Source organism: Castanea sativa, chromosome 3 (assembly GCF_040712315.1).
Source record: "Castanea sativa cultivar Marrone di Chiusa Pesio chromosome 3, ASM4071231v1".
In the NCBI taxonomy this organism is placed as follows: Eukaryota; Viridiplantae; Streptophyta; class Magnoliopsida; order Fagales; family Fagaceae; genus Castanea; species Castanea sativa.
The window spans coordinates 58,190,203-58,203,990 of record NC_134015.1 but is presented as its reverse complement, the minus strand read 5'-3'; the positions used below and the strand labels follow the sequence as shown (position 1 = coordinate 58,203,990).

Sequence of the window (13,788 nt, the reverse complement as noted above, 5' to 3'; positions counted from 1 at the left end):
TTAAATGAGGCCACAGGTGGGTAAACTGTTTTTGGGGCAAACCAATGTGGACAAAGTGTAATTTTCCATTTATTTTATTTATTATTTATTTTGAACTCTAACGTCATATGGCGTTTGAAACAAATTCTTTTGTCCATGGATGTTTATGTGTCCATTAAGTGCCAAATAATGTAATTGTGTATCCCATCTAGTAGCAAAGTCTCTGATGTGGCGGATCCTTATTGAAACTGGGGAAAATAGTAAGAGACAAGTGAAGATGATCAAGGGAAAATGGAAGAAACAAGTGAGGAAGACAGTAGTGGCAATAGACCTTGTTCTTCGGGATTTCATGACAATTTTTTCTTTAAAAATTCAAATAATTAGAGATGAGAAAGGTATTTGAGAATTTACAAATCCTCTCTTGGGAAAAGCCCTACTTTAAAATTTACATATATTATATATGTATAAGCTGCGGCAATAAATGTTAAGACTACAACTAGTGCCACCCTTCGCCTTTCCATAACCTAAACAGACTAAGATTAAGAAAAATTACATAAGCAGCAGCATTTGCCTATCTACAACCGAAGAATAGTTCTAAGTGTATCACAAAGATTTTGAATGGTCTGTTGCTCCTGTGTTGCTTGCAACTCCTGGAGTGGCATATCTTCATAACACCTGCAAAAAATGAATAACGAAAGGAAGAAAAAAAAAAATCAAGCAACATACCTCAACAAGAATGTAGACATTTATGTAAGGTCAATAATGTTACAGACAACAAAACCCATAATTAGACAAGTAAAGAAGCCCAACATTTTGTGGTATGCTAAAGCCTGTGCCAAATTCAATTGGGTAGAACTTAAAGTGAGTCTCTGGCACACGCTTGGACGAAGGGGCATCTGCAACACAACAAACAGATAAGAAACCCATATTATCAAATGGCATATGAGCGCGTGCACAGGCACACACAAAGAGACAAGGTGTGACCTCATTTTGTCCTCTTCGACCCTTTTTCGACTGTCCATCACCAGTAAAGAGCTCCTGCAATGCCTCAACATCTACAGTTTCACTGTTACCAAGCACATTGTCTGACAAGAGAGCAATGGGGGATATATCAGTTGCCCTCAAGAATGGAATTGGTACTGTATTACCTGCTGCATATATGGACCAAAGCTGCAAATGACATTGACATTGAAACCTGGGTTAGCAGGGCCCCATATTCAGCCACAGAAATAAGCAATTTCAGAGGCTCCTAGGAAGAGTGAAAAATATCAAAATGGCAAGAAGTCAAACAAAAGATCAGAATCCAACCGCATGAAAAGTAAGTTCTTTGAGAAACAAATAATACAAAAAATAATAGACTAGCAAGCCATCCTGAATCTCCAGTCAATAAATCCTAAGCTACCCATGCTCTACATTCTATATGCAAATAATCCAAATCTAATGTTCATAACTGAATATCCAAAACTCTACAAAAGGATCCCCACCCTGACTGACCTTTTAATTGCTTACTTCTGAAGCAGTATGCAGTATACATATACAATTCATTTATCATTTGGTGAATATAGAATTCCATATGAAATTACCTTATCCTGCAATGCAAAAGCTTTGCGGCTAACAGTATCATTCTTCAATGTGCTACTGTTTATACCACTGCCACCCCCAACTTCCACATGAGTAATACCCGTTGTCTTGAGGTTCTGTTCAGTAGAGCTAGAAACGGAGTCAGAAGATGCCCGTATGGTCTGTGTAACAGAATTTGATTCTCCAACCAATGTGTTGTTTGCATCAACACCTCTTATACTCTCCACCCTGAGAAACCATCAGAATAAAATTGGTGCACCCTCTAAGTTTCAAAAACAAACTTTTTAAATTGAAAATGAAATCACAGTTCTAAGTACTACACAAGCGAAGAATTAACATCAAAGTATGACAGATTAAGTAGAGATACATATCAAGAGCATTTGCATAACCAAATAAACTATAAACTAACCACATTTTAGGAAATCTGCAAAAATCCTGGTCTACAGCCATATATACTGTAATATATATTTCTGTCTTTAGCAAATTGAAATCAACTTTGACAAAATTTGCAAAATCACTGCCTGCAATCATATATACTAAAAAATAACCATTTATATAATTGACTGAAAATCAACCTAAAAAAGGCAGGGATGACAAAGCGAGATATAGGTGCCTAAATTAACATCAGATATAAATAATGAGGGGAGTACTGGGGTGAAGCTGATTTGCCTCCCATGCCACTAGCAGATAGGTTTTCAACATGTTCAAGAGCAGGTGAGTGTTCTTTAGCACTGGAAATTAGCATCTGAGTGGCCGTTGTATCTACCTCATCTTCCCCATGAACTATTACAGTGCCAAAATTACCTGTCATACATGGAATTCACATACGTTAGAAGACACAGTGCTCAGGTAAGAACAGTATTGTCCAGCAATATTTTATAACCTGCTGGCTCTTAAATATGCATGGAAAATTGAGAAACCCTAAAAGGATTTCCTCTCTTAAAAACAAATGACTTATTTGCCTCCTATAACTTGTATTAAGTTATCTCTGTACAAACAGTTAAAAGATCTTCAAGTGATCTCTAAGATGTAAATTACAGCTATAATGATCACCTAACAAACAACGGAGATAAGATGACATGACCATGGCCTCTTTAACCAGATTCTGTGGGAATAAATCATACAAGATAGGCTAAGAGTCCTGTAGCTCAACTAGTTGGCACCTCCAAATGTTTCCAAATGAGACATCCAGGGTTTGAAACCCCCCTCCCCAATTATCAAATTACCAACAAAAAAAAAATCATACAAGATAGATTGTTACAATGGCATTGAGACAAGTCAATTAAGGAGTTGAGAGAAGGCATGATTTTGGATAGGATAGAATGGCGAAAAAGAATTCATGCGGCCAACCCTGATTAGCCTGTTAACGATCCATAACCAACCCCAAAGTTCTAGAAGTAAGGCTTGGTTGTTGTTGCTGTATCTTTGATCTTTTTAGGGATTTTTTCCTTATAAAAAGAAGTCAGGACAACATCACTGGTGACATTACCATCCTACCACATGCTAGCAATTACTCGTAATCGATGCCTTATACAGGCAAGTTAAAGCATATGACCCAAACACGGGGGACCTCTTGATTTTCTACTAGTATCAAAAAATAAGTTGAAGAGGTAAGGTCATTTCTAGGATGGCAATTGCCTTCCACCAACAGGTCACAAGTTCGAGTCCAGGAATTAGCTTCTTCAAAAAAATTGGGCGTATAATTGTCTACCATGACCTCTCCTAGACCCCGTATAAGTGGGAATTTCATGCGTTAGGTACGACCTTAATTTATCAAAAAATAAGTTGAAATATTCTCAAATGTGTGCGTGAGTTCATATCATGAGTTTAAATTATAAATTAGGTTCACATTTTTAATTTTCTCACAAATGGTTAGATTCAAGTTGATGATGATGTTAATTAACATGAATGGTCAACTGAATAAAACATCAGCCAATTTTTTTTTTTTTTTTGAAAGGTAAAAATCAGCCAATTTTTTTTAGGGTTTTACTAATGAATGCCCTTAGAGCATATGTTAGTAAACCATTTTAGGAAATTTTTTATGGAAAAAAAAAAAAAGAGTAACTTTTTTGACAGCTTTTTAAATTTCCCATAAAAAGTTTCCTAAAATGGATGATTAATGTGTGCCCTAAGGGCATACATTAACTGGACCCTTTTTGTATAGGTAAGAATAATTTTATTGAAAAGAGACTACTTCATGTATAAAAAACACAAGGAAGCCTTAAGAATTACAAGCGGAAATCAGCCACTTAATTTCAGAAGATATTGTGACAGAACTTAGCTTCACTGCTTGAATCATAGCCTAACGTCAAGCTAGAATATGTGCTCAATGACAAAAAATGTAAGACATGCATACCTTCTCCATCTTGTTCTGTACCATCCAATATGTGCTGTTTCGTCAAAGTGCTACGTGCAGGTACTTCATTTGCAACTTTAATCCCAATATTGCTAGGCCTTGATGGAACAGTACCTCTGTAATCATCATTCTCGTTTGAAGCTTCCAGTGGCTGTTTCAAATTCAAAACGGTAAAACTAAGATTAAAAAAATTTCTTGTAAAAGGAGACACCTCAGGAGGAGAGGGTGGAACAGAAGGAGAAAGAGAGGTGTGGATGAATTGGGGGAGAGACTAAAATCAAGAAATGTCAACGTACATCATCTCCAGGCAAAGTTGGAGCAAGATTTTGTGCTTGAAGAGCCATGGAAGCCCTATATTCCTTTGCTGTTTTAATCTTTGAGAACATTGCAGAGGGTCCACTTTTGCATTTCTCGATGAATTTGTGCTATAAATAGAGAAAACATAGGTCAAACCAGAATGAACACATGCAAACTTAACAAAATATGCATACAATTTCTTAATCATCAATGCTTAATGGCAAAAGAAATGAATAAGATCCCTTAGCTCTATGGAACATTAGCCTATACTTAATGCTTTTTTTTATAAGTAAAGAAAATTTTATTCAAAGACATAATAATGAACCAGTTTCTAGCCTATACATAATGCTAGTAATGCTAGATCAGTGTTTCTCATGGTCATAAATAGATTACACCATATAGCCTACACTGAACCAGTGTAAATTTGTAAAATTCTTCTACACAACTGAGGCATTATATCATTAATAACCAAGCCATAAGTTATATATCAAAACCAAGCAAGATACATGTGCATGACAAAACAGAAACAATTTTAAATAATATCTGGATCACTTTCTCAGCATAGACAATAATATGAGGAAATACTTTGAGCTCTTCTATTATTTTAAACATGCAAGGCCTTAAAGGAGTACGTGTAACATAAAACTTTGTAGGACCAAAATTTCTCTAAAATTTGATTGTTTAATCATACAAATAGGCATGTTACTTAACGTACTTTCAACATCTCAGATGTAGTAGGGCGTAGACGAGGTTCTTTCGTTAGGCACTTCGCAACAAAATCATGGAACAAAAGAGACCTGCCAAAGGAGATAACATGTTTATCATTTTTTTAAGTAAGAAATGTCATAACAAACAGCAGAAATATTTGGGCATGTATGCAATGAAAGTTAAAAGAACCACCATGAATTCAGAAGGTTCTGCTTGCTAGAGCTTGAAGTAGAACATAAAACCATTGTGAGCTTATATTGCTTCAGCCAGTGACAACAATATAAATTACAAAACTTAAATCATCAAGAATTATTATAGGATTACAACTTTGTTGATTTAACTGTTACCTTTATAAATAATTGCTTAGGAAAGCTACTGATCATGATTCAGGTTGGGTTTGGGTTAGTAGTGAGATTGCAGACGAAAGGCTCCACACTTCGCAACCCAATCCACTGCTTCCATTGTTCAATTGCAATATTAGATCACTCTCTCTCTCATCAAATTTTTTTTGTCCTTTTTAATTAAATTTTTTTTTTTGATAAGTAATAAAAATATATTGAAAGAAGGGGGGTGTCACCTGAGTATACAGGAAGTATACATCAAGGACAAAAACAAATCAAGTACATAAAGTACAAAAGTCCATGAAACCATGGACAGAAAAAAAAAAAACGAAAGCCAAAAACTGTAACCCAATCCAGAAGAGACTTAAGGAAGAAGAGTTTAAGATCTGAAACAGATCTCTCTAAATCCTCAAAAAGCCGGTTATTCCTCTCCCTCCAAATGCTCCACATCAAACAATGGGGCACAGCCATCCAAATAGCAGAGTTCCGATGCCTCCCAAACTTTCCTTGCCAACAAGCCAACAACTCCACCACTGATTTCGGCATAACCCAATGAATGCCAAACAGAGTAAACACCATAGACCATAAATCAAAAGCAATAGAGCAATGGATGAGGAGGTGGTCAATTGATTCCCCATTTCTTTTACACATACAACACCAATCCAAAATCAAAATCCGCCGCTTCCTAAGATTATCAATAGTCAAGATATTCCCCAAAGCTGCAGTCCACACAAAAAAAGCAAATCTAGAGGGGACCTTAGACTTCCAAATAGTCTTCCAAGGGAAGGACTGATCGGAACTTCTAGTCAGCACCTGGTAGTAAGAATGAACAGCAAAACCTTTTCCCATAGCAGGTTTCCAACACATCTTATCTTCCCCAATTCCTTTCAAAGAAGCTCCATAAATTCTAGACATTAAACTGTAGAAGGACTCCAAATCCCAATCTTTGCTGTATCTTCTAAAAGTTAGATCCCAAAAGAGAACACCATTCGGGAACTTCATCACCTCAGTCACCGAGGCTTCCTTTTTTCGACTTGAAGAAACAAGTCTTGGATAGAGCACACACAAAGATGTGTTGGGACAATCGGTAATTTAACATGGTATCAGAGAAGAAGATCTTGAGTTCGATCTCTAACTTAACTCTAACTCCTATTTAAAATGTTAAATTCCCACTTATTGGCCCCCCACTTATTAAGGGGAAGTTTAGGCCCACAAGTGAGGGGGAGTGTTAGAATTATGGTTAATTGATTAAATTCACCATTTTCTGATAGCTTAAACTTTTGCGACAATCAGAAATTTAATAAAATAAAAATTGCACATTAACATTACCAAGAAAAGATGCTCTAGTTCTTTTCTTTAGGACAAGCGTACCATTATATGAGGAAAGAATTAGCACTGCATCTAGAGAGGTAAGGTCCAAATTGGACATATGAGAGAAATCACAAAAACAAATAATTATTCCAATGACAGTCAAGACAGTTGCTTTGGGAAGTTATCATTCTTATGAACTATGAGCACTTAAGATATTTCTAAAAAAGATAGCCTAGAGATGGCCTACATGAACTCTTCTCTACGTTGCTGCAGGAGAGGAAGACCATTGCCTCTCTCTCACCCACTGTTTCCTGATCTTTATAACATTACTGGAATGAACACAACTCAACCTGTAGATACCTAACCACCCAATTCAGCCAACATTTAAAATAGAAAGAGTATAGGTTAAGAATGTATTCTCTTAAGACTTGAGATGAATTATAAACAATGTGTAAGTTTGTCCCACTACTTCTGAATACAAACTAGTAATTTTCACTCGGCAAAAAGCGGTCATAGAAGCCTTATTGCTGTAAGAATCATGAAAATTTTATTTTGCATCTCCGTTTGAAATGGCACAATGTCTAATGAAGTAGAACAAGTTCAAAGTCTTACCAAAAATGCGCCACCGTAAGTTGACACTATTATGGAACATCCTCCAAAGGAGAGCAGGAGGCTCATTTTGGGATAAGGGATTAGGTACATTACTGATGTAGCCGGAAGATTAATTTTTTACTATTTTACAAATTCGTCTATTCAAGATTTACTTCATGAGGCCCACATGTGAAATCCAATTGAAGTAAAAATTGTGTGGCTTTAGAGGTCTAGATGTATGTGTCCTAAGGTTAAAAACAATTTTTAATTTAGGTTTTTATTTCACAAGTTTTGGTAAATTTTGTATTCAAGGGCAAAACTGTAATTTCTATAACCCTTTTTCTTAAAAAAAAATAATGTACTTTATCGAAGAGGAAAAACACTCTACACAGGGAGTATAGCAGACCATAAAAGTCAAAAACGTGAATTACAATAATCAATAAAATCTAAAATAGAAGAGAAGGTAAAGGAACTCGAAGATGGCAGCCAGTGAAATAAGGACAAAAAGAAATAATAATAAATAATTTTTAAAAAAAAAATCAGTTCAGGGATGGTCCTTTCACAGTCCTCAAAACTTCGAGCATTATGTTCCTGCCATAAACACCACAATAAGCAATGAGGAACTGCTTCCCAAATTCTTCTGTTATGGTGATGCCCAAACCAGCCTTGCCAAGAAGATAACAGATCCAAAATTCTTAGTGGCATAACCCACTGAACACCAAATAAATTGAAGGGTATTTTCTGTAACCTTTGCGATGCGAATTAAGGGTATTTTATTTTTAGTAGTATAGTTGAGTCCAAAATTTATTTTCTTAGGATTTATTTTCTGAGTCTAAGTTATTCATTTATTAGTTAGTACTTTCTTAGGTTTTAGGTTATTAGTCAAACTAGGAGTCCTAATACTACTAGTACTAGTGCTAAAAAGAATATTTATGCTCAATGTACTCGAAGAATAAATAGGGTGGATTAATAAAAATAGTGTTTTGAGCATTAAGGTATTTTGACTTTTTGTGTTTTTTTTCTCCCTTTCTCCTCTTTTCTTCTTCTCTTTCTTGCGCAACTATTCACAGGTATTGTTCATACTGCCCTATACACCATATATTTCTTTTTTCCCTTCTTCCTTACAACCCAAAATCAAGACCTTCCTCTTTTTATTAAGACCCTACAAATTCCCCAATTTATCCTACATACCAACAGATTCGATACAAAAACAGCCTATATAACGTGTAAATACAAATGAGCATATAAAGCAATTTGACGGGAAGGAGAGACCAAAAGGTGATCGTACAAGGATCATTATATTATCATACAAGTGCCTACCAAATTTAAAGGAAATTATAGATATAAGTGATGCCAGACTGTATCAAATGGAGGATAAGGGGAAAACTGAACAAAAGGATGAACTGAGCACTTAGGGGATTGTCTGAAATCAGCACCAAGTAGAGAAAACTTAGGAATCAACACCCAACAAATGAAATTTTCCAATTCAAAATTTTATTCATCACAATCTAACTTACATGTTAGCACTGACAATAACTGTTAATAGAATATGTAGATATAATGGACTTAAAAACAAACCATTTTTCTTTATCCTCAAGCATTGGAGCTGGCTCCCTGGATATCATGAATAAAACCTATCAACAGAAAATAAATAAGTCATATATTTCCTCATCACTGCATAACACTGGATACCATGAATAAAACCTATCATCAGAAAATAAATAATTCATATATTCCCTCATCACTGCATAACAAATAGATGTCACAGGTTCACTTATTATGCAGCATGCATCAGCAAGCAAGGTAGAAAATAACATTATTCTAAACTGTAAAGACCATAATACTGACATTTAGTGATTAGAGGAGCTACATAAGGTGAAAAACACATAGAATTTGTTTTCAGTGATCTAAATTGTATACCAATTTTGGGTGCGATCATAACAATACTAATGCACTAGATCCTGTCAACAATGGTATACCAATTTAAAAATCAATTCTATCGCTGCACTATAAAGTAACAAACAATAATACCATGATCCTTCATTTTTCCTTGGACATCATACATATTTTTTTTGACAAGAGAATAATTTATTAGAAAATGCTCAAATGCAAGCACCTTAGAGAATTACAAGCAGACACTCATATGGTCCAAAATATCAACAATAGAACCACAAGACACCCCCCAATTGAAGTAAAATATTCAAACAAAGATCTTAAAAACATATTCTTCATATCTTGCATAGATTGCTCTTCATTCTCAAAAATCCAGCGATTCCTTTCTCTCCCAATGGTCCACATAATGCAATCTGGTGTAGCTTTCCACACAACCCTATTACAATGACATCCAAACACCCCTCTACAAATCATCAACAAATCAGTGACTTGGCCTAGCATTATCCACAGTACTCCAAAAACTATATATGCAAAAGACCACATCTCCTTAGCAATGGTGCAGTGCAACAAGTCATCAACTGTTTCACTACTGCACTAACACTTCTTTTTTAGGCACTAGTGCACTTACATATAACACACCTATTAACAATCAATAGCTTCCATTTAACACAGTTATCTATGCCCAATATGGAATTCAAAGCTACTGTCCATATGCAAAAAGCTACCTTACATGGAACCTTACTACCCCAAACACCTTTCTAAGGAAACATGGAGGTGTACATCACAAGCATGGGTAATAGGACTGAACATTGAACTGCCCTTTCCCATCTGGATTCAAAGTAAATAATCATCATTCCTTTCTACTAATTGTTTGGAGTAAAGAAAATCCATCAGATCTTTCATCACTTCTAGCTCCCAATCACAAAAATCCATAAGGAATCTAAGATTTCAAAAGACCACATCTCCTTAGCAATGGTGCAGTGCAACAAGTCATCAACTGTTTCACTACTGCACTAACACTTCTTTTTTAGGCACTAGTGCACTTACATATAACACACCTATTAACAATCAATAGCTTCCATTTAACACAGTTATCTATGCCCAATATGGAATTCAAAGCTACTGTCCATATGCAAAAAGCTACCTTACATGGAACCTTACTACCCCAAACACCTTTCTAAGGAAACATGGAGGTGTACATCACAAGCATGGGTAATAGGACTGAACATTGAACTGCCCTTTCCCATCTGGATTCAAAGTAAATAATCATCATTCCTTTCTACTAATTGTTTGGAGTAAAGAAAATCCATCAGATCTTTCATCACTTCTAGCTCCCAATCACAAAAATCCATAAGGAATCTAAGATTTCAACAGCCGCTTCTACCATCCTCTCCAAACGTAATCAATGAATGCACAGATGCATCCTTCTCCACTGCAAGTATAAGTCTTGAAACAAGACCTGCAAAGACTGATCACCACACCACATCATGCCAAAACCTGATTCTCCTGCCATTCCCCACCCTAATAGACACAAAATCAGAAAAATCTAAACTGACCAGCCTCAAATGCCTTTCCATATGCTACTTCCACATGCTACAACCATGAGGTCTCCTCACTTTAGATACTCTTCAAGAAATTAGCTAAAACTTATAATATTCAAGTACATAATAAAGATGATATAAAAACTCATTCAGCCATATGTAAAAGGATTTAGTTGCTTCTTTCTGTAGATTCCAGTTTTGTTTCCTTTCTTTGAGGAGCAAAAATAACTATATTCAAAATAGGACAAAGATCAAACACTTTTTTTTTTATAGGTAATATAAGTTTTATTGAATAAAAAAGTATGTTGTGTTCACAACGATGAACGCACTATACTTGAAACAATTACAAACAAATCAATAAGAAATGCTAACAGAATGTAGGAAATCTTAAATAGAAATACATAAGAGTAAAACCCCAAATACAAGACCACTCAAACAAAGTCCCAACTAGCATAGACTTCAACAAATCTAAGGGTCTCTCAATATCTTCAAAAGTAAGTGTGTACGTTCCTGCCAAATTAACCACATTAGACACGCTAGTACCATATTCCAAACATTTGAAAAATGTTTCCCAAGCCAAAGCATATCTTTAAGAAAGACTCAAGTTTTGACAGGAAGTATGTAGGGCCAACAAACATCCAACGGAGACAAGTCTTACCTTATTTCAAAGATCCATTTTTTTTATAAATATTCAGTTTTTAATCTTCGGTATGAGAGTTATAAAACTTCTTTTGTGCAGTAGCAGAACTGTAAGCATCTGCCAAGTTCACAATTTTCCTTTCAGTATATGTCAAAGTATCTGACCTTGATCCAGTTTCTCTCTATTATTTTTGGCACTTCCTTTGTATACTTTTTGTGTACTAGGGGATACACCCTTTTTGCTCTTTGGTAAAGAAACTACTTAGTACTTATCAAAAAAGTATATTTCAGAGTCTCACTCCAGTTAAGCTGGGTCTAGCGTTTTGAGAAGCTCTCAAGAGTCTTATTGGTGTTTCATTTTTTTTTATAAGAAAAAAAAAATGAAACACCAATAAGACTCTTGAGAGCTTCTTTCATTGAGTTCATTAGATTGTTTCTAGTTGTTTCAAGTACAGTTTGTTCACCATCATGACCAAGATGCACTTTTATTCAATAAAACTTCCAATTACCTAACCAAAAAAAAAGGTTCATTAGACAGTGTCTAAAAAGTGCAACTATTAGTCCTATTAGTGTTGAAAGATGAAATATTTCTTTTTTTGATAATGGAAAGAGAAAGCATATAGACACTTTATAACAGATTGCAGAAGCTAATTTCAAAGCAGTTTGTGGACAAGAGGCAGAACTTGTAGAATAACTAGGTGGCCTTAGATCATACCCATGCAAACATAGTACACATCAAAATATAGGAAGGCCTTTTTAACCTAAGAAAAAGATAGGCAACATTCCTACATATAAGTTTTGGGGGACTATCTCCCAGTTGCATTCATTTTCCAAGATGTCCTACACTATTGAATGCATATAAGCACAACACAAGACATCATCATGTAACAACCACATTCCAAGGAGACCAATGCACAAACATGGATTAATGTGTGACAAATGAAAATATAAATTACAGTATAAATAATAAATCAAAATTGCGGCACTAACCCTCATTGGATGTACTGCTGATCTAGGAGGAAGTCCCTGAAAAAAAAAAAAAAAAAGAGGAATTTTTTTTATATAAGTGAAAAATAGAGGAAAAGGGATTAATGACTATGAGATTGACCAATGTCACCCTGAGCTCTCTCTCTCTCTCTCTCTCTCTGTATATGTGTGTGTGAAACTTCTCACCACAGACCATGCTAATCTAAGTTCAAGCCAGTCCTCCTTTGCTCCACCCACTACCAGTGGTCCTCGCCAATAATTCATCTATTGAACCCGTCTCACCTCTCTCTCTCTTTCTCTCTCACAAATTGAAATTTCATGGGTCAAGTCTTTTTTGATAAGTAATAAAGGTTCATTGATATTAAAAAGAGAAAGACACCCAACTACACAAGGAGTATACAAGGGGGAACAAATCAAAAACGAACATTACAAAAGTCAAGTAAATCCAAAATAGAAGAAAAATGTTGGTTTCTCCACACAGAGAACCAGTCAAGTAAGGTTTGGAAAAATAGAAGCTTGAGATCAGGCATGGAACTCTCATTGTCTTCATGGGTCAAGTCTTTTCAATGTGCTTGCTCCGTTGTTGCTGTTGTATTAAAACACCACTTCTCATATTGGCAATCAGAGGTCAACAAGGGGGTTTGCATTGGTTGATTTTGGTTCTGCTGATGGGGGATTTGGGTATGTAGACAGTGGGTTTTCTGGAGAATTTCTTTGTATTTATGGGTAGTAGATATGTAAACCATATGTGTATAACTGTGAAGATCTATAAACCATAATTTTTAGAGAGAGAGAGAGAGAGAGAGAGAAGGGGAAGGATTGAAGAAGAAACCCCAGAGGAGAGAGAGAAGATGTGATTAATTTTTTTCACTAAGGGTATATCTAGTACAAAGGAATATACATATATCGTTAACATTTGCAAAGTTAATAGAAATTGGTAGCGGCAAGGGGCTATTTGCCTATTCCCAATAGTTCCCGGGGGGCTTCGGTCAATTTTTTTAGTTTAGGAGGAAGTAACCCCCAACATCTTTTTTTGAGCTTTCTTGTTTTTTTTTTTTTTTTTTTAAATTCACTTGCAAGCAGCTTATAACTAAAACTTTAAAGAGATGGCTGAGCTTTCATATTTTTCCAGTTAATTGTAGAACAAAATATGCACTTGGAAGATATACCTCTGCCATTTCAATTGCAGTCACGCCAAGAGCCCATACATCCACCTGAAAAGAGGAATATTTAATTGTACCATGTCGTTAAGAGCTACAAAAAAATTAACTAGAACAATCATAATTAAACAAACAGTAATGTCTCCAAACAGTTACACCAAAAATGTTACCAAACACCTGAACTGAATAAGAGTGTAATGTTCCAGCTGCTATGATGAATCAAACAACTTTGCTTGCATGCTTTCTCTTTTCAAATAAGTGAAGGACCTTCACTTCAAATTGATATAGTTATCATCCCAAATTTTTAGATTATTTTTTCAGCTAGTCATTATCAATACAATTCCTTCAACATTAGCAACATGATAAAATGCGATATCTATTAAATTACCGACAGTCCCAAAAGT

The 13,788-nt window shown here is 35.3% G+C and overlaps 1 protein-coding gene across 1 annotated transcript in view; it reads right to left on the bottom strand.

Annotated features, from left to right (window-relative positions):
* Positions 1-299: 299 nt before the first annotated feature.
* The window catches only part of LOC142627947 (serine/threonine-protein kinase 1-like), a 28,153-nt gene continuing 14,664 nt past the window's right edge, over positions 300-13,788 (bottom strand). The window contains exons 8-18 of the mRNA XM_075801847.1: positions 13,394-13,438; positions 12,228-12,263; positions 8,743-8,798; positions 4,929-5,010; positions 4,213-4,341; positions 3,917-4,067; positions 2,211-2,364; positions 1,563-1,788; positions 964-1,149; positions 790-875; positions 300-654 (exon numbers count right to left, since the gene is read on the bottom strand). Of these exons, the coding sequence (XP_075657962.1) occupies positions 555-654; positions 790-875; positions 964-1,149; positions 1,563-1,788; positions 2,211-2,364; positions 3,917-4,067; positions 4,213-4,341; positions 4,929-5,010; positions 8,743-8,798; positions 12,228-12,263; positions 13,394-13,438 (1,251 nt within the window). The 3' untranslated portion in view covers positions 300-554. The remainder of the gene's footprint in view (positions 655-789; positions 876-963; positions 1,150-1,562; positions 1,789-2,210; positions 2,365-3,916; positions 4,068-4,212; positions 4,342-4,928; positions 5,011-8,742; positions 8,799-12,227; positions 12,264-13,393; positions 13,439-13,788) is intronic.